General features: G+C 33.7%; 2 protein-coding genes across 2 annotated transcripts; one reads left to right on the forward strand and one right to left on the reverse strand.

The window, feature by feature from the left end:
- Window positions 1–898: 898 nt before the first annotated feature.
- LOC130646196 (ATP-dependent DNA helicase PIF1-like) lies at window positions 899–12,170 on the reverse strand. The gene is made up of 15 exons (XM_057452349.1): window positions 11,987–12,170; window positions 10,155–10,218; window positions 9,092–9,232; window positions 6,810–6,908; window positions 6,390–6,512; window positions 5,680–5,959; window positions 5,522–5,559; window positions 5,345–5,409; window positions 4,809–4,887; window positions 4,694–4,727; window positions 4,422–4,483; window positions 2,855–2,984; window positions 2,270–2,376; window positions 2,028–2,192; window positions 899–1,843 (listed from the first exon to the last, which is right to left on the reverse strand). Exons 1-15 carry the CDS (start codon window positions 12,048–12,050, stop codon window positions 1,030–1,032), a joined length of 2,265 nt encoding a protein of 754 aa, XP_057308332.1. The 5' UTR covers window positions 12,051–12,170; the 3' UTR covers window positions 899–1,029.
- A 3,259-nt stretch (window positions 12,171–15,429) lies between these two features.
- Window positions 15,430–20,489, forward strand: LOC130646198 (dnaJ homolog subfamily B member 1-like). The gene is made up of 3 exons (XM_057452353.1): window positions 15,430–15,660; window positions 18,111–18,294; window positions 18,881–20,489. Exons 1-3 carry the CDS (start codon window positions 15,502–15,504, stop codon window positions 19,537–19,539), a joined length of 1,002 nt encoding a protein of 333 aa, XP_057308336.1. The 5' UTR covers window positions 15,430–15,501; the 3' UTR covers window positions 19,540–20,489.
- Window positions 20,490–20,730: the final 241 nt, after the last annotated feature.

The raw sequence follows: 20,730 nt of genomic DNA on the forward strand, positions 1-20,730 counted from the left end.
CACTGCTTGTTTTCTCCCTATTATATAGATATACGCCCTGTAAGATATTCTTATATTAGATATTATTCTTACGCCCGTAATTGCCTGATTTTTTCCTATTCCGCGATATAAATTTTTAATATATATGCCTTGGTCAGATCTTTTGCAGGGCAGGGCAACGTACGTGTTTCTACGCGAAGATTCTAATTGACAACAATGAATAACATTTTTATCTCAATATTATAATCGCCTTGGTCAGATATAAATCTTTTGCAGGGCAATTACCGTGCATAGATTATTTCGCAGGTATAATTCTCCTGAAATTACGAGCGAGTTCGAATCGAAAGGGTAAAATGCCTTGGATAAAAGTTGTAGGAATCCACCTAGTTTGAACCGGTTGTCAGTCACTTCTACACTTGAGCTAAATCCATCTGTTAATGTAGTTAATGCAAACCTAGCCGTGTGACCTTTGCGCTTTCTTGTTCACATAAACTGCCTCATGTTCTTATCAGCATGCGGTGAAGAAAAAGGCCTAATGTAAGTTTGGGATTCCATCCAATCTTAGCAGCGGAGATGGTGTAGTGGTAACGCATTCGAACTTGCAATCTTAAGGTTTCAGGTTCGAGTCTATGCAGTGTGATCAGCCCATTTGGTGCGACCGCTAACCGGCTTGTATGGGAGGGAAGCAAGTTAGAGCAATGCTATACGTATCTCTGGCGGTAATGTAACATAGTTACAGTCGGAGGGAAGAAGAGCCAACCGTTAGGATGGAATCCCCAAGGAGGATAACACTTCCCGTTACTTACTTACTTACCATAACGACCTGCGGTAAACCGAATGCAACGCCATGGTCCAGACGCGTCACAACGCAAAAAAAATTGTGAATTTAGCTTTAAAGCCAAAAAGAGAAACATAACTGTTCTTATCCAAGAATGTAATCACGCGCTTAAGGTATAAAAAATATGTACAAATTATTTACACGCGAAAAACATGTTGCAATGGACACCCCCGAACAGTGCATGAATGTGCTAATTAATGACATTGATAAAGCTACGATACACTTTGCCGCTTTAATGACTGCCATCTTCTTACTAAAGCTTTCCTTCGTTTTTCTTCTATCCAGTCATGCTTTTCTTTTAACAAGGCTTGAACACGTTTTTCGTCGTCTTTATCTGATGACGGCATGTCGAGTTTTTGTTTTTTTTCACTTATTTCTAATAAATCGGAACAAATTGTCGATAAGAAGTTTGGTTTGCTGTGAGAATTGTTTCGCGATGCAGATTTTACGGTTTGTTCGCAACTTTTTTCATCGAAAAGTTCCACATCACTTGTACTCTTCTCACCCTCCTCCTCGTCGCTTTCAAGAATTATCGTTACCTCGTGATTAAACTTCATGGGAGGTTTTCTTTTTCTAGTAGACCTTCGCACAGCAACATTTGACACACCAGAAGTCTGTTCACACTCGAAATCTGAATCGTCATCCACATTTATGGTATCATTTTTGGAACATCCAGGCCCTTCAGAATTATAATTAAGCGCGCGCTTTGAATTAGCCACTTTTATTTCTTCCAGCGCCGATATACAATTCGCCAACTTCTCTTCTGCTTTTAGTAGCGCGGGTGTTTCTACCGAGTCTGGTGACGAGTTTGAAACAGGTTTATTCACAGGAATGTCTTTTAGCGGTTTTATTTTTTTGCAGACGCCATTAACTGCTGCGTACGTCGATTTTCCAGGAGACTCCAGTACATTGTTATCTTCGATTCTTAACAATTTTGTTGGTTGATTCACAGAAGAACTAGATTCTACTTGGTGTTGGAAGTAATTATGCTCAAAATCCGTATCAGATGAGCATTTAACAGGAATTCTAAAAATACAACCAGGACATAGAACACTCTTCTTCTTAAACCTACTGCAGTGTTGCATTAAAAAGAAACAAAAAAGTGATAATGAAAATGTAATGCGAATATAATTTTCTAATAAGTAATGAATCGATCCAAAATCCAAAAATCTTCAGGTTATGTTTCAAGAAGACAACAGAGATAACTTACAAACTTTGTAAATATTCTCTGTATTTTTCAGGATTTCTCCTCAACTCAATAAACGCTTTTAACTCCTCCACCCCTTCCTGTGCCGACTTATCCAAAGACGGATCGATGTTTTTGTAGTAATGTATAACTTTAGGATGGGCCGTGATTCTGCCAGGATCGAAATCGCTAAAGTAGAAAAATTGATTTAGTTAAAATAACGTCATCGAAGTCATTACAGATCGATAACATATAACATACCGTACCGCAATCGCAACCCATCTAAACTGGTCACTCTTGATAAAGCCACATACGCTTGACCATGTTCAAACGCTTTCGCAATGTCGATATCAATTCGCTCTAATGTCATACCCTAAAAACAATTTTTGTTAGACATAAACTGTTTGGGTGATTTGGCATAAAAAAACGTGATTGTCCAAATTTTTGTTGATAATTTAACAGAATTACAATTCTACTTTTAGACCATTTTTAAAACTACAACAAGAGTATTTTAAACTTGTGATAGTGTGCCTGCACACAAGTTGAGATGTCTCAGCCTATCGTCTAAAGAAGAGTGATACTTTTGAGAAAATTCCGTTGCCTCATTCATTCTATTTTGACTGATATCAAATCAAGAGATCTCGTTTTTGTTTTGAAATGATCAAAAGAATAACTGCAGGTTAATTTTTTGCGGATCAGCCTCTTGAACTATTAATCCACGGGTCAACATATTTAACTATTTTTTTCTTAAAGCAATTCTTTAACCAAAAAAGACATAGTTGGGCCGAATACTAAATCGGGAAGGAATGTAAACTATGAAATTTATGAAAGAACTTTGGAAGCAAGCCCACCTGAGATTTGTGTATACTAACCGCCCATGCCAGCGCAAGTGGTACCTGCATTCTGTACGCAACTGTCTTGCCAGCAACAGAAACAGACAATTGGTCTGTAGAAATTACCCTCTCCATCCCATTAGTAAATCTAAACAAAGAATGCTTAATAAAAACAGAATAAAACAATCAGTTTGGCTTTATTATGTTTCATTGGGGACATAAAAAATAGCTGGAAAAATAAAAACAACTTTATGAAAGCAATGTTTCTTCCTTTTTTGATCGTTTAAGTCTAAATAGATTAGTTTCCAAAACACTCTAGGTAGTACTAAACCGTGTACCCACCCCCCTCAACCCCCTCCACTTAGCCCCACCCCATCCACTCAGCCCTACCCCATCCACTCAGCCCTACACTATCCACTCAGCCCTACCCCCTCCACTTAGTCCCATCCACCCACATTTACTCACTCTTTGCTTGTTTACATTTCGATTTCCTTTTCTCAATATACACATTAGATTATGCAATCCCATTTATGTGTCGACGAACTTTTCTGAAACCGTGGGCTTTTTTCTTAAATTGGCCAACAATGACTTAGGTTAGGTCTGACTTAGTTCTAATATCTTCAAAAAAGTTATCAATTTAAGAGAGTAAACACAACAAGATGCGGAAACTGCATGTCACAAATGAAGACCTATGAAACAATAGTAGCAATAGTAATACTACCCTAATTTTGCAATTTCAACTAACAGGAAATATAAGCTACACTAATAAAATGTGGTTGATGCTGAGTTGCGTTTTTGTGTTCTGCCTTTATTGGACATAAAAATAATTTTTTGAGGAAAATATTTATATTCTCCGAGGAAACAATTTCTGATAACTGGAAATACAACCTGTCATTCACACTATTGAAAAGTAAATGTTAATTTGTTCCTTTTTGTGATCTGCAGGCAACTTCGCAATCACAACCAGAAAAGTCAAATCAAAGAATTCAAGCAGCGAATAACACATGGATAAATATAAGCAGATCAGATAAGTATACCTACATTTGAGAATAAATGCAGCTTTTTTTTTTTTAAAAAAAATCCTCCATTAAGATTATATTATATTCGTTTTGTTTTTTTCCCTATCAAGCTTTATTTTGAAATTTGCTAATATCTTAAGTTAAAAATAGTTACACTGCAAATTATACCGATTTTTTTGTCATATTGTAAATATTGAGCTGAGCAAAGTTGATTATGGCTAAGGGAAAGATGATTGGACCAGTTATATCTCGATACAAGGAAATACAAATCTGTTAATTATTGAAAGTTTTTAAACTAGTTTTTTTGGGGTCTGCAAAATAAATGCTTACAAGGAATTTCATGGTGGTAAACATCATTTTTCCGAACCTTACTTTAGTCAACGCATACGGGTATTATAATATGGATATCAAAAAATTGCAGAGATTGTACATTAAGCAGCTTTGCACATTGGACTACACGAAAAAGATGTCGTAATTTGCGTAATTAGAAGTTATGTGTGCTACACAGCATTTATAGAATTTAATGACCAAGTAATATTTTCCCGATTAAAAAAAAACGTATCTACCGGACAATAGGATATCCTATCACTCCACTGTCATCTTCTTCACAATCGTCCTCATCACATGCCTGGAAAGAAAAGTTGCAAGTAACATTTTATTGAATACATGTTTCTCTAGAGGTTACTGCACTGGCCGTATAAATAAAAATGTTTCCATTTTTGGAGAAGACTATAATACTATAAGGACATTTAATGATTTTTTTCAAAGTGATCCAGAATACCGAAAAAATTGATTTACCAACTAGCTGGATAACTAGGTGTTACTAAGAAACACATACCTGGTTTACTGAATGAAATCCAATCACAACTCCCCTGTAAAAATATAATTTTCACGTTAAGAATACCACCAAAAGAGCATGTGGAATTAATAGTCAAACCTGATATTTTATTCACCTGGCACCATTTACCAAACCAGATTTAACACATCGGTTGTGTAAAAGCATCACTTGCGCTCCAACTTTAAGCTCTAATACTAAAAAAAAGAGGAAAATGAACCAATAATCTTTTATTAAAGGGGATTAATTTTGATTCTGTATGTTGTGATCTTAAACCTAAACACAGGGGCCAACCTGAAAAATAGCTGTAAAATGTATATTTCTAACGCTTGCATTCTCATCGTGACTGATTTGGGGGTTGCTATCTCAGTCAGGTTCGACTCATGTCCAATAGGTCGTAAGTTTGACACCAACGTGGGGCCATTGTCTAGTTAGGCAAAAATCTTAAATTCTGTAGCTTGAACATGTATATATACACACTAAAACTGCTTTTGTGCTATCTCCTAGAAACAATTGCCAGGGTATACCACTGGAATTTAGTGAGGCTAACCTCATAAATCACTGATTATACACAGAACATTTGACATCATTGTTTCATCTGTAAACAATGCCATAACAATGTATTGCAAAGAGGTGTATTCTAGAAAATATTACCTTTTGCGTATCTCGCATTTTTCTGCAACTGTTCTAAAAAAGCATCGTTATATCCCCAGTCATCACTATAAATAAGATTGACAGGAGAATGTATATAGTTTTAAAGATAAAAAAATAGCCTCTGATTTAACCCTCTAATTTATTAATAGTTTGAATATTTATGTTGTTTTTACTTACCTTTCAAAAACATGCGTTTTTCCAGGTAATTTACTCAACTAAAACAAGACGAGAAAATAAAAGCATGTCGCGACTAATACAAGCAAGATGATATTTAAAAAGATATACACACAGTTGGGAAAATGAAACTTTTTTAAAACACAATGCATATCATATACCTCATGAAGATTTTCTTTCTCACATTTGTATCTGTGTGGATATAACCTTGTGGGTTTGATGCCATCATCAAGAAATATTGTTCCACTGCATAAATGCAACACTTCCATATCAATGGAAGTTATACGTCCCAAACGTAATCTGTTCAACAATGATACAAAACCAGTTTGTTTTTGACGAAACACTTGCTTTAACACAATTGTTTCATTGATCAGGTCTTGCCATTCTTTTGTTTCGAAAGCAAATTTATTTTCCTTAACAGGAGGAAGCTGCAGAAAGTCCCTGAAAAATTATATTAAATTATATTATATTAAAAACACATTTATTCAATAAAACTTAACAATAGTTATATTTTCAAGTAAATGCTTAGTGGTAACAATAACATGTAACAAAATTTCTAGACTTGATAGAAATTGAATTTATAAAACTGGATTTATTTTATCTTGAACGGAAGCAGTTACGTAACAGTTTACAAAATGCCTGCATGCAATTTTTTGATTCACTAATTTTTGTTTTCACTGTCTTTCCTTTCATATTTGTGACAAACCAGATAAATCATAGATTCAGTCATTTCAACTTGTGTTGACCAAGAGAATTCTCAAATTTGTTACAACCATTAAAACACACAAAACCATTATTTCTACTGATAAATATGTAATCGTCAACACAATTCAGAAGTTTTTATGTCAGCAATTTTCTGCCAAGATCTTACCCACAAAGAATTACTTGGATACCACCAAAAGAATAAGGACAACCTCGAACAGCTCGAGCAACTTCGTCAACTTTTGTGAATAAATTTCCATCAATCATTGAAATTTCATCAATCACTAAGACTCTAAAGTATTTTCAAAACAGTAGATTACAAGTGGTGCAGAACAGTTTATGACGTAAATATGCAGTATATTTTAAAGAAAGAAGCTTTGGAGAATATAAAATTCTATCTATTCCAAAATGTTTAATCATCTAATAAATATTTGTCTCCCTCCTTCTAGTTACTTTGAATCACATTTTTTTTACGAAATGCTGAACAAAAGAATATGTATTCTAAAAAGTTTATTCGAAAAACTTTAGAATTCTGCTCTTCACGAAAGCAAAGCTCATTCTTTAAAATATAGTTTCAACAAACACATACTTGCAGTTTTGCCATCTTTGCCTTACTTCATGTTTATATTTTAATATAGTACGTGCTAACACATCTGCGTCTTTATCACCCAAGCCAATCCCAGCAAAACTGGAAATAAAAGCAAACTAATGTCATTTAATCTGCCTTATGCAAACATGATGCAATATTTGAGAAAAAAAAGTTGGTGCACACTGTGCTTCAAATTGGGCTAAAAAAATGCAGTAACAGTAAAACTTGTGACCACAAACTTTTACCGAAAATTGAAAATGAGAATAAACGAAACAACAGAAAATCGAAACATGATTCCATTCTAAAGCAACCTTCACCATTTGCCCAAACAGCAAACTCCTGTTTTACAAGGACAATTTATATTGCATTTTTAGCAATAGCATACTCTCAGTTGGAGAAAATTATTCTACTAATTTCTGCTACTTACATAAAAAAGGTTCGTTAGTGCACAAGATGTAACACAGTATACTTTCCTTAATAAATTTCCAACAATTATTGTTAGAAGTTGTTAGAAAACCAACTATTTTTACTATTTTTTGTTGGGATACATGTTTTTTATAAGCAAGTGAAAATTCGACATTAGGTTTATGCAAAAAATTGGAACCTTAATAAACATTGCTTTAAGGATACAGTAGACCCTTAGAGTTAAAATTTTTTAATTTTTTTTCATGGATGTAACTTCTATGCTAAGTTTTTCAGTAAGTTTTTGAAAAAATATATTATAAAATGTGTTATTTTGGTGGGATAAAACAGGGAAAAATGTATTTTTTGATAACATTATCTTTGATCTTCCCAGGAATATGAGTCACAAATTTAAACACTTCTTTATTTCTGTACTTTGAAGTATTGAAATATAATTCACCATGCACACTATTTTTAACAAGGTATAAATTATTCTGCATTTTTTAAATACAAATGAAGTTATACTGTTAAAAAACTTAATTTATCTTTTTCTTTTCATGCTGCTTTTTTAATATTTATTTTTCTATTATCATCCTTTTTATTTTTACGTTTAGAAGCCATGTTTCACACTTATCAATACAAATTTTTAACTTACTTTAATTCTATACCGAAAATGTTTTGAGTCATTAATTATTAAAATTCTAATGCCACATTTTTGCACAGGTACCATAAGAAATTTGGCCGATACATTGCCTGTTTGCGTTGGTAACTCCCACCCATTTCATTGAAAACTGGTGAAATAAATTTTTTGGAAACAGTTACACATCTGGCTACAAATTCTTGCTTTTTTATTTAGAAATTTGAATAATTATCAAGTTATCGACGAATGATTCATCAACAAGGTAAATTCGTGGATTTATGTAGTATTTTAGACAAAATGCATTATAACTTGAGAACGAATAATTTTTTTGAAAAGATGTAGTAAGATATTGTACAGCTGAATAAGAGCAATACAACAAGGTATTTTTAAAGGAAAAAATTGATGGAGGGGAGTTATTAAAACTTTAAGGGAGGGTGTTTTTTTGTTTGGAATTTTTTTTCTCCACTCTAGTTTTTTTTTAACAAATTTATTTTCTTATATACTCGTAGGGAATTTATCAACGTTTTATAATATATAAAAATGTTTTTTAAAAAGGGACATGTTAAGAAGATATTTTGAATATACTGAACATGTGTCAAAAGGGTCTACCGCATCCTTAAGGTATAAGGGATAAGACAAGATGGTCCTGTTTCTACTATTTAAAAAAACAGCAACAAAACTAAAGGTACAATTATACAAGGCAAGTTCGAACAGTATAGTATTGTTATATAAGTCTTCTAAAAATTAGAAAAATCTTTGTCTAATTAAAATATCCATAACACAAGAAAAAGCACACATAAAAACAATTTTCCAAAGCCGGGCAATAAATTTTTTTCTATTTGAGCCTAATATGGTTATAAGTGTCATGCTTATAAAAAAACATGTATTTAACTTACAGGAAGACTAACAAGTAAAATAGATTTTTCACTAATCAAAGGTGCAAATAAGGTAGCCTAATTATCAATCAAGTGAATCAAAATCTTTTGTTTATTCCTTGGCATTTGCTTCAGCACACATTGACATCCGCTTCAGCAATTGCCAAGTGAAGACATGAATTCAAAAGGGGGCTAAAGATTGTACTTCAATTCACAGGTTGTCTAACCAGCAGGTACATGCATTATTGTTTTTTTGTTGTGCACCAGAACAGAAGGTGTCCATTTTTTGCTCTAATGTTTACTTGAATAATAAAATAAATATGAAATAAACAATGACATACTAATACATACAGTTAGATGCATACCTGTGCAAGGTTGTCCCACCAATGTTACAAGCAGCCACACCTGTACTAGCTGTAACATGGATTGATCTGGGAAGTGATTTAATTATTCTATTTAATAAATATGATTTTCCAACACCTGCAGAGCCAGTGATAAAAACATTTCTATAAAAAACAAATCAAAGAAAAAGTGAAAAATTTAAGTTTTTTCATAAATAATTGTAACAAATATACATATCAAGTGTTTTAGGAATGCTTTTAGGTTTACAGCATTAGTAATTTTCGCAAATCAAGGAATCTAGCCTTACCCTTAAATATTCACCCCACAGAAAGGTACCACCTCTGCCCCCACCCCCTCTACCCTCTATTGAAACACCACACAGCCCTCTCTGAATTCCGCGATTTAGTTTGATATCATAACAATTTTTTTGGAGGTGAAAAGTTTCCCATTTTTAAAGAGAGTCCAGAACTAGACACATTTTGGATTTTTAAGAACAATGTTAGGAAGTTTGAGCAAAGATAATTTTTTGAAGCAAAATGTATATAGCTAAGCATCATTTCCAGACAAAATTTTTACTGTGGTTACCTTTTGTTAGCTAATTATTCTTCAATTCCCATATTTTTTAGCATTCTTTCCCCTACAAACTAGGTTTGTTTTCACCCTGCGAAATTATAAAAATGGTGGATGTAGCACAAATGCGATTTTATATTATTATTCCGAATATTTATACAGGATATAGCCACTTCAGTGTTGGAAACACTGTTATCAATGTGGGTTCTGCGTTCAGAATGTATGCATTAAGTATACACCGGCAATACCTACCCTATTTCCCTTACATGGCATGGGTTGACCCGTAGCTGTAGTAAATGCATTTGCTAAACATGCCCGCGCTGTGGACTGAACCACAGACCTTGTGATTACGAAGTGAACTCCTTAACCATAAGGCCACGCGTCAATTAAGCAAAATGTCAATCATCACTATGGCAACAAAGCTGAACCAAATCGCCGAATAGTGGTTTCAATAAAATCCTTGTACCTTTTTTGCGATTTCTAGGGTTGTGCGAAAAAGAAAATCATTTTCCATACTTTCCATTTTTTACAGATTCTAAAGCGAGCTTTTGTTCTAAAGAAAGATTTTCTGTCTCGGCATCTAAAAGAAAAAAGTTAGGTGTTGACATTTTAAAGGGAACCTGAGGTATCAAATGATATCGGACGCTTATTATCAAGCTTAAAAAGTTAGTTAAAAAGTCTTTTTAATTTTTATTAAAAAAACTCTTTTTATTCAAGATATTCGCATTCAAAGAATTTAAGATTTATTTATGCTGCATAAAATATGATGTCATATTTAAGAAATAGCAAATTTTGACATTTTCTGTCACCAGTAATTTTAGACCTGTTAAGGGATGTGCATTCCTACTTTATCAATACAGGGATATTTTAAAAGTGAATTGGTCAAATTGACACTTGTTTGCTCGTCCCAGGCCTCTTAATTTTTTGCCAATGACCCAATAACTTGGGATCTGTATTTCGGTTTGCAATTAAATTTTGTGAGTAAACATATAGGGCAGTTACAAGCTTGCCTAGAAAAACTTATCTTTTAAATCGTCCAAAAAATTACGAACATCAAATTTAAGAAACAAACAACACATTTTCATTCTAAACACACAATGATAAATCATTAGAATATATTGTGAACATCCTTATCCAATAAGAACATTGCAAACCTTAAATTGCGAATCTTAAAATCACAATCACAATGCTAACACAAATTCTTTTCACAAGCAAAGATCAGATAGCATCATGGATTTTGCCCATCCACATGCACATGTTAGCTAGGTGTCCTGTGGGTTCAATTTTTTTTAAAAAAACGTCCAGCCATTTAAAAGTAGGACCAGTAAGGCCACCATCAAAAATATGTTGTGTTCGCGTCCTGAAGACCCCGCAAAAATGAGTTGGTCGCCGTATTTTTCCCGGGATTTTAAGATGGAAGCAAGCAAATTCGTTCCCAGGGCCAAGACAGTATAGACATCGTTTGTAGACCATTTTTGCCGCCCTGTAAACTGTCAGTAGCCACAGGAAAGAGAGTGCCGATAAGCCGCAAAAGCCCGATATATACGGGCGAGATCGGGCGACTTTTCAAATAAAATTGGCGGTTGCCCCCGAAACCACCCGCACTTTTCCGAACTAGCCCGGGACATTCCTAAAATGCAATTCCTTGTAACTAACCATGCGGACGATAGTTGGTAAGAAAGCGTTTGAAGAGAAAAGAGTTAATAAAGTTTATATATAAGTTATTTATAAAGTAAACTTTATCAAAAACAATCAAAACAGTTCTTTTAAAAACTAGCTACCACATAGTAAGTTTATTTTAATTTTCAAATTTTTTTTTAATCATATTAGTGTCTGTCTTTTTTTTCAGGCATTGTTCGGGCCTATGCAGATTTTTTCGGGCGAATACTTGAATAATACAGGAGTGCCCTAAAGGAATTAATTTTTACCAAAATTAATTTTTGTGAGTTTTTGTCAATTTTGCATGAATTAGTTCTGGCGAAAAAAAAATTATTTTTGAAAAATATCTTTCCCGGTCTTTTTCTGACTTACCGACTCGGGTTTATATTACCAAAAGGGAGTCGGTCAGAGGATGCGAATACAACATATTTTTGATGATGGCCTAATAGTGATTTCAGCTATGAAAACAAATGAGTTTTTGTAAGTGCTAAGTATTGCATTTCATAGATTATGAGGACTGGTCTTTGGTGCTCAAATTACTATAAATTACCAGATTTTTGTGGTCTTAGCCACTGAAAAGCTTTGACATCCCTCACTGATGTTCACCGTTTGTTTATTGCCTTGAAGCCTTGGAGGACGGATGCTCTTTTAAATGAAAACTAGCTAGCTAGCTAGCTATGTAGACGTACCTTGAAGTTGTGGTTTAACTAAACTTTCTTCATTCTTCATCATCATCGACTTTGAATTCCACATTTTTGTTAAGCTTCTAAATATATCGTTTCCTACATTACAAGCGAACACAAACCTATCGTAAAATGTGTTGACCGATCTAAACGGTAACTCCAGCTTGCTATATAATGTGGCGCGTTCTGCTGTTTACCTTTTTGGGTTACTTTTTAATGTATTTTTCACAAGTATATACAGCGGATCTCGGACTTTAAAATCTCCTAACAATATTTACAAAATATGCAACGTTTATGTGCGATTCCGATACATCACGCTATAGCCACTTTACCGCTATTTTTGACTTCTTTAGGTTGTTTTAGTTTGTTAATTTGGGTAAGTAAGACAAACTAAGATAATGAAAGTGAAAAGGGATTAGTCTACAGAAGCAAATGACTTTAAAGTCATCTGCGCTAGCTTAAGATAAATAAAACACTGTTTTTACAAATCGAAAGGGAAGGGCATAGAAGAAGAAGAAAAAGAAGAATAGGAAAACGAGTTGTCTTATTATTTTATAGCCCTCTATTATTCCGTTTTTTTTCTTGTTCTGTGCATCCTATGTTTTATTTTGCTTTACTGACCAGCGTTATAATACCTTTTTTAATAATTTTAGCTACCATGATTGTAGCTGCCACGATAAGTGTAAGCTAGCAGCTATATATATATATAGCTAGAGCAGCTAGCATTTTTCCTGTTTGGGGTAAAACTACCCGTTATATGGTTCATTCATTTCCCACATAGACTAAATACGAAATCACTGTTCAACACAACGATGTGCTTCTATTATGTTAGACAGTGGGGCAACAACTGCAAATTTCCGCAAATTAAACTATCACTCCCAATAAGTTTGGGCAGTAGCTAGATAGCATAGTTATGAGATTTCCCATAGACTAGTTAGAAGATCATCTTTTATTTAAGAGATTCATTTTCTTTTTTCACGATTATCTTGAAAACTCTGTAGATAGATAGATGTGCATTTTTTTACATGGCTGCTAGTAGCCCCACCAACAATATCAAGGGATATACCCTGTCTATTATTTGCAGGAGGGGCCCTGGCTTAGATGGAGTGTCCTAGAGTATTTAATGCTCATTTTGAGCTACGCAGACCCAATGAGGGCCCACGCTCTATTAGACAACTCCCGGCTGTCGAGTTGTGCCATCTTTCTTCAGAGTTTGGTTGGTCCTATAGTTTGCTTTGCGTATCTAAAAATTATACATTAATAGTCTTTGCATTAGAATTGATATAGATAAGATGCAATTTGGTTTTGTTCCAGGTTGGCACTACAGATGCAATATTTTTACTCAGGCTCCAGTATTTAGGAAAGAGAAAGAATCACTATTTTGCCTTTATAGAGAAAGCTTTTGATAGAGTGCAACGTAAAGTTATTCGGTGGGCTATAAGAAAATTAGGTGTGGATGAGTGGCTAGTTACGATGGTACAGTCTATGTACAGCAATGCTAGAAGTTGTGTCAGGATTAACAATTCACTTAGTGATGAACTTAGTGTAAATGTTGGTGTACATCAAGGGTTCTGTACTTAGTCCTTTGTTGTTTGTTCTAGTCTTAGAAGCGCTGTCGATGGAGTTCAGAACAGGTTGTCCATGGGAATTATTGTATGCAGATGATTTGGTTATCATAGCAGAGTCGATGGAAGAATTAGTTGAAAAGTTTGAGAAGTGGAAGAAAGGACTAGAAGAGAAAGGGCTAAGGGTGAACAAAGAAAAGTCTAAAGTCATGATTAGTAGCATTGCAGCCAAGTGTGACCTTGTAGTAGGAAAGTGGCCTTCTGAAGTTTGCAGGAAAGGGGTTGGTAGTAACTCAATTTTTTGTCAGACTTGCAAGAATTGGGTACATAAAAAGTGCAGTAGTATTAGTGGAAGGTTAAGAGCTGACATTCAGTTTGTATGCAAGTGTTGCAAAGGTGAGATCTCTTTTTTTAGAGAATGAAGTATTTCCAGCTTCAATGATGTACAACAGTGGCTCATTAGAGATAGTTGAGAACTTCTGTTACTTAGGTGATATGTTGGGCAGTGAAGGGGGTGTTGGAAGAAGTGTTACTTGCAGGATAGGTTCTGCTTGGAAAAAGTTCAGAGAGTTACTTCCTTTGTTGACTAGCAGAGTCTTGTCAATTGAGTTAGAAGGTAGGTTGTATGAGGCCTGTGTAAGAAGTGTTATGTTGTACGGTAGTGAGACATGGGCAGTGAAGCAGGAAGATCTTGACCATTTAGAAAGGAATGATATGAGAATGGTTAGGTGGATGTGTAACGCCAGTCTGAGAGACAGAAAGAGTTCAGATGAGCTAAGAAGCAGGCTAAGTCTCCGTAGAATTAAAGATGTTATCCAGATAAGAAGATTGAATTGGCTGGGGCACTTGGAAAGAATGGAGGGGGATAATTGGATAAGAAAGTGTAGAGACTTGATAGTTCCTGGGGCAAAGCCCAGAGGCAGACCAAGAAAGACTTGGCAGGAGGTTATAAGGACAGACTTGATACAGAGGAAGTTGAGTTTAGATCCACAGTCTAGATCAGATTGGAAGAGGGTCAACCCATACTAGCATGAAAAACGGACGTTAAGCCAAGAATGATGATGATGATGCATTGGCTTATTAGCGAGAAATGGACTATTTAGGCTATGCGCAGCCATGTTGAAAATTCAAAGGCAACCCTGATTGTAAAACAGCGGAGTCGTAACACAGCGTATGTGTTTATAAATCAAAGCAAACTAAACACTATATCTTCTGACAGCACAAATAATAAAGATAAATATATTTGGATTGTAAGAGGTTTTATAGAATGGTTTTAGCTGATAAAATTGTTGCTACTATGCAACAAACAGTGATAGGCAGCAAAAATTATATATGTGAATATTAAAGTTATTGATAGCAAAAATGTATTAACAAAAATCATGTTTATGTCCTAATTAGGAGAGATAGATTGCCTAAATAGCCTATCGTAGACTAATAAGACATAGCCTAATTTGCAGTTATCCCTGACAGTTAGATCTAGTTTGCATTTAAATAATGCAAATACTCCAAAATACTATATATACTGGAAACTAAGACCCAGGATCCTAAGGAAGGGCTTGAATATGAGTAAATAAAAGCTAATGATTAATATTTTGTCCATGTATAAATTGGAGCGTTTATCTTTTCTGCTCCTGGTTTCTTTTAAGTAAATCTTTCGGAATTGACACAAAGGCTAGGCAAGTGTTTTGTTGAAATACATTTTTGTTATCACTAACTTTTTAAAATGTTTTAAGTAAACAAGAAAATTATGCAAAATCAGATACACTTTGAAATAAAACAATTTTATAAGAGCAATATAAAGCTGGAAATGGCTGAAAATGATAAGGAAATAAGAATAATCTCAAGCTAAATATGTGAAAAAAGCAAGAATACCTCAGGTTAAATTCAAATTTGCTTATTGCTTATTTTTAGATCAAAAACATTTAGGTGATCTAATTATAAAGATTACTCAAAGACATGGGGAAGGATTACTACAAAATTTTAAATGTTTCAAGAGATGTCTCTGAAGCAGATTTAAAGAAAGCATATCGTAAACTTGCTTTGAAGTACCATCCTGACAAAAACCAAGACCCAGGTGCTTCAGATACTTTCAAAGAAGTTGGTGAGGCATATGAAGTAGGTTTTATATTATATACAGTTTCAGGAAAAAAATTTTCTATGGCTGAAAATATCTATGTAGTGAGCTATAGCTGGGAATTTTAATGTGTGTTACTGTGACAGGTGTTTTTGTATATTATTGCACTGGTAAAGTCACAGGTACTTAACGTTGTTATTATTGTTGTTAAAATTTTAATTGATTGTTTGTCTTTTAATAAAAAACAACAAACTGTTTTGTGATACCAAGCACAATTAGTTTTAAAAAAATTTTTAAGTGTATTCTTCCATGGGTTTAAATAACTAGTTAAGTTATAATGAAACTTAAATTAATGAAATGAAAAACACAATTATACGCAGTTTAAATATATCCTATGCTACTTAAAATTTGCTGTTCTTTATAAACAACAGTCCAAACACAAGTAAAAAAAATTGAACAGGCTTGTGAGAAATTATAGTTTAATTTAAGTCAAAAGTATATATGAGCAAAAAACCCTCCTGTCTTTAGAGTTTGTTTATTAAATTATCCCCTGACTAGTGTCTTTTAAGAAGTGCCGTTTTTTTTCAGCCTTTATAATTTTTAATGGCACTTGGCATTTTTTTATCCATAATTTTTTTTCATCTATAAGTAACACAGAATCCTTACTTTTCAAAGTTCACTTGTCAATGTTTACACCTGACTTCGGATTTTAGGTTATTTAGCTAGCTTGTTGCTAATTTTTGCTGATGTCAGCTAAAATTTCACAAAATTTTCAAAGCGTTTCTGGGTGGTGGAGTGGATTGCTTTATAATTTTGTTGAAAGTGCAGCTGGCGCATTTTCAATGTTGGGCCACTTCCCTGTTAAGGTGGCGGTATACCTTTTGAGCATGGTTTTTTAAATTGCGATTTTTTTCAGTGATAGTTAATCAAAGTTTATCCATTCATACGTCACCAAAAAGCATTTTTAAACACCTATCAAATGGTATAAAAATAATTTGAAACATTTGAACTCTTGAAAAGTGCAGAGACATTTTTGAAAAGAAAAGTGAAAACTTCAGAAAAGTGACTTCATTTACAAAACTACTTCATTTCCAAATCTCATTCGTGGTTCTTTTAAATTGTGATAGATGTATGTAAAAACAATTTTTTAATAATTTTCCTCAAGTCCCTGTGATTGTTTTGTTTTTTTACTTTTTCTAAAAAAGCCATTTTTTAACTTCAACTTTCGTCTTTAAGATGTAATATTTAGAGAATTGTTGATTTTTTAAAAATAAAAATAAAATCGCTTTTAGATAAACACGTTGGCTTCAGCACAGTAGCACTTTCTGCAGTTTTGTAAAAGAGATTTGAAATGTAATAGATGGTATAGGAAAAAACAACACGCCTTTCAAGCATACTCATACCGATGGTGATACCTTCACACTTTTAAGGCACTGAATATTCAGAAGGTTGTCCTTTTAAAGTTTATTATTCACAAAGACTTTACTAAGAATACCATAGAAATAGAACTTTTTACGTCGGTTAACATTTTTCTGTGACTTGCAGAAACAGAACAGGATGGCATATATTTTTATAACTGAAAGATTTGAGGTGGTTTTTTTTTCAGATGGTAATTTCTTTTCGGAAAGGAAAAAACATTCTCCCTTAACTCTTATTCAATTTGAGGTGTGAAAAACCAATCAGAAAAAAAAGTTACTTATTTGGATAAAGTCAATATTTCCTTTCGGAAAATAAATAAATAGTTTCACCATTAGAAAGATCGTCGCTTTTTTAGTATAAATAACTAATAAAAAAAATTCGATATTTTGATACAATAAAGGTATACCGTCACCTTAAAGTAAAACTTTTGAAGCATACCACCAAACAAAAATGAACTTTTTATGTTAATGTCATGTTCAGCATATTTTTTTGTAACGGTTATATTAAGCATGCTTTATTCTGCGTCAACTGTTTATAAAAATAATATAAATTTTGGGACCAATTTTCACATAGATAGGTGACACAAAAATTCAATGCCACCATCATGTTCAACATGCTTTTTTATTAAGGATACAGCGTACCTTTTCATTGATAAAATCTTAACAATTCATTTTTAAGAAAATAAACAGACAATGTTTAAGAGCTCAGCTTGCCCAGAACATTAATTTTTTAGTTTTGTCTCCATATTTATAAATGCTTCAGCCTAAAACGCAGGGTGTTATCAAGCAAAAATTTAAACAAAAATGAAAAAATGTTTGTTTTATAATATTTTTCCTTTTTTAATCTTTTTACTGTTAGAAATTTAGATTTTTCTATTTTAAGTAAATACTCTCTAAATTATAAGCTTTCCAAAGATGTAAAAATCAAAAATTTGACAAAAATTACGATTTGGGTATTTCATCCTAAACCGAAATATATAAAATCCTAGGACAACAGTTGAGAGACAAAATTGAGGTTTCCTGCTTTGTGGTGTGAGTGTTCAAACCCATTTGGTACCTTGTTATCATTTAAGGTGCTCAGTGATCCGAAGAAGAGGGAAATCTATGACAAGTACGGTGAAGAAGGGTTGAAAGGACAAGCTGGAGGATTTTCTGGTGCTGAATTTTCCGGATTCAACCCTGGCGACTTTAATTTCTCTGGATTTGATCCACATGAAACATTCCGCAACTTCTTTGGAGACGAAGATCCGTTTAAAGGTGATTGTCTTTTTTTTGAAATGCGTATGTTGCAGCAACTGTTTAAAGCCTGTAGCTCTCAGTGTGTAGCATCTGCGCATGCGCATTATTTTTTTTTCTTGCTACAATGTTTGTACTCTAACAGCTTTCAAGCGTTTGCTAACGAACAACTTTTTTAGCAACTAATAAAAAAACTAAAAGCGCTACAATCATATATGCAATTGTAATTGAGCATGTTGAGTACGGATGTTTGGACTTTGAGAGTTGCGTACTCCCAACACAGCAGGACTACTCCTGAAAGCTTCTTAAAACTTCTAGAAAAGAATTTAAAAAACTGCTGGAAAGTTGAACAATTGGAAAAATTTCTAAAAAAATAATTTTGCTTATTTTTTTTGTTTTTTAATTTTAAGCCGTCAGGCTATGGAAGCTGCTCACAATTTTTTTTTCTTGTTAAAATTTCTGTTTTCGTTTTTATTAAAAAACCATTGAATACTCATGGTTGATCCTTGAAAATTTTTTGAAATGATTTTTGAAAATGTTTCATGCTTCGTTTTAGATTTAGTTTTTCATTCAGACATTCTTTCTCACTTATATTATTTACCTTTAGATATGTTTGAAAATTTTGGAAGTTTTGGTGGAGGCATGGGTGGTATGGGAGGCATTGGAGGCATGGGTGGTATGCCGCACATGAGTGCCTTCTCTAGCATGGGTGGCTCCCGCAAAGACCCGGCTGTTGAACAGAATTTACCGGTTACTTTCGAAGAACTTTTTACCGGTGCAACCAAAAAAATGAAAATAACTCGGAATGTTCTTGTACCTGGGACCAACACAACTAGATCCGAACCTAAAATTTTGGAAATAAATATAAAAAGAGGATGGAAAGAAGGAACCAAAATTACTTTCCCCAAAGAAGGAAATCAAACATCTGGTAGCACTCCGGCTGATATTGTGTTCAAAATCGTTGACAAACCACACAAAACATTCGCTCGAGACGCAGATAATAATTTAATCTATCGACATAAAATTTCGTTGAAACAAGCACTGACCGGTGTCCACGTTGACGTACCGACGATAGATGGACGCCATATCGGAGTGGAGGTTTCCCAAGCTTCTCCGACTACAAAAAGGATTATTAAGGAAGAGGGTCTGCCCCTCCCAAAAACACCTGAAAGGAGAGCAGATCTAATTGTAGAGTTTGAAATTTTATTCCCGAAAAATTTATCACCTGATCAGAAAAATTCACTGAAGCAAATTTTACCGGATTAGTTGAAATTAGAAGAAAGAAAATGCTATTAGCATTTGTAGTTACGAATTTATAAAGTATACTTAAAATTTATATTTTTATTCAAAAGTATTTTCGTTTAGTGGAACCATTAAGAAAAGAACGTTTTTACAGAAGAAACTTTTGCAGTTTTTGCTGAAAATTTGGCAGAACCGCCAATTTTTTTTACTTTTTATTTTTACCTCAAAAGTTTCCTGCAAAATGCGAATATATTACAGTAACCCTGTATCCCAAAAGTTTCCTCCACAAACACCTTCCCTTAAGAGCTTCGCCTGTAATATTTCTTTACACGTAAGAAACAGTTTTTACATTCAAGCTATGTAATTCTTAACTAAATATTTTCAGAACTTGGTTCCTTTGAAATGCTTTTTGGAAAGAGCTTTATTTGTAGAGCATTTATAGAGTAAGTTTTCCCGTCCTAAATTTTTTTAAATATTTTGCAAGTAATCGCAGTTCACAGTACCATCAATCTCAGCCTCATGTTTCTTTCATTGTTTCTTAAAAAAATCTTGACAGTTGTTTTCACCGCTTTGTGAAATCAGAAAAAATTCTTTGTTAAGTATTGTAATTATACCTTTCTCACACTAGTGTTAATACCATTCATACCAAGAAGTTTTTGTGTTAAAATTTAAGTACCAAAAAATTACGTTTCTTTATGTTTCGTATGAAAATGAAACTGACGTTTTTATCAATCTCGTCCCCAGGGTTTCTTTTTCCCTTAGTAACTACTTCTTTCGCGCCAGCCACATATCAGAAAGAGAAAAAGAATCCCTGGGAACGAGATTGACGTTTTTATAAGAGTGTTACTTTTTATTTATTTGTAAGTATTTGGTTACCGCCTCCTCCTTAGTTCCACTTGAACTTGTGTTGACGTGTACGTTATCATCACACGTTTTATGGTTACGTACGGCGTGAATAAATTCTTTCTAGACAATTAATCTTTTTTTCACGCTTAAACCACAGTACACTCGCGTTGGGTGGGACTTTTACTAATTGGGATCAAACAGGAAAAGATTGTAATGTATAATCTCTAGCCATGTGTCATTAATTTTTTTGATATCAACGAATGTAGGAGCCTTAAATTTGCTTGCAAGCTTGGAAGATTTTTTAAGTTGGCTATGATTTCGCGTAAAAGAACTTTTGCGTTTTGCTTTATTGAAATGTCTAAAGGAAGA

The sequence above is a fragment of the Hydractinia symbiolongicarpus genome, chromosome 5 (assembly GCF_029227915.1).
Source record: "Hydractinia symbiolongicarpus strain clone_291-10 chromosome 5, HSymV2.1, whole genome shotgun sequence".
Taxonomy (NCBI): Eukaryota; Metazoa; Cnidaria; class Hydrozoa; order Anthoathecata; family Hydractiniidae; genus Hydractinia; species Hydractinia symbiolongicarpus.

Bases quoted from the DNA above. Each gene is read 5' to 3' on its own strand.
- LOC130646196 (XM_057452349.1), bottom strand. From the start codon at position 12,050: ATGTGGAATTCAAAGTCGATGATGATGAAGAATGAAGAAAGTTTAGTT. The intron at 5,560-5,679 runs GTATATGATATG...GTCTTGTTTTAG, and splicing joins AGAAAGAAAATCTTCATGAG to TTGAGTAAATTACCTGGAAA. The intron at 4,888-5,344 runs GTAATATTTTCT...TCTTTTTTTTAG, and splicing joins AAATGCGAGATACGCAAAAG to TATTAGAGCTTAAAGTTGGA.
- LOC130646198 (XM_057452353.1), top strand. From the start codon at position 15,502: ATGGGGAAGGATTACTACAAAATTTTAAATGTTTCAAGAGATGTCTCT. The intron at 15,661-18,110 runs GTAGGTTTTATA...TTATCATTTAAG, and splicing joins AAGTTGGTGAGGCATATGAA to GTGCTCAGTGATCCGAAGAA. The intron at 18,295-18,880 runs GTGATTGTCTTT...ATTTACCTTTAG, and splicing joins AGACGAAGATCCGTTTAAAG to ATATGTTTGAAAATTTTGGA.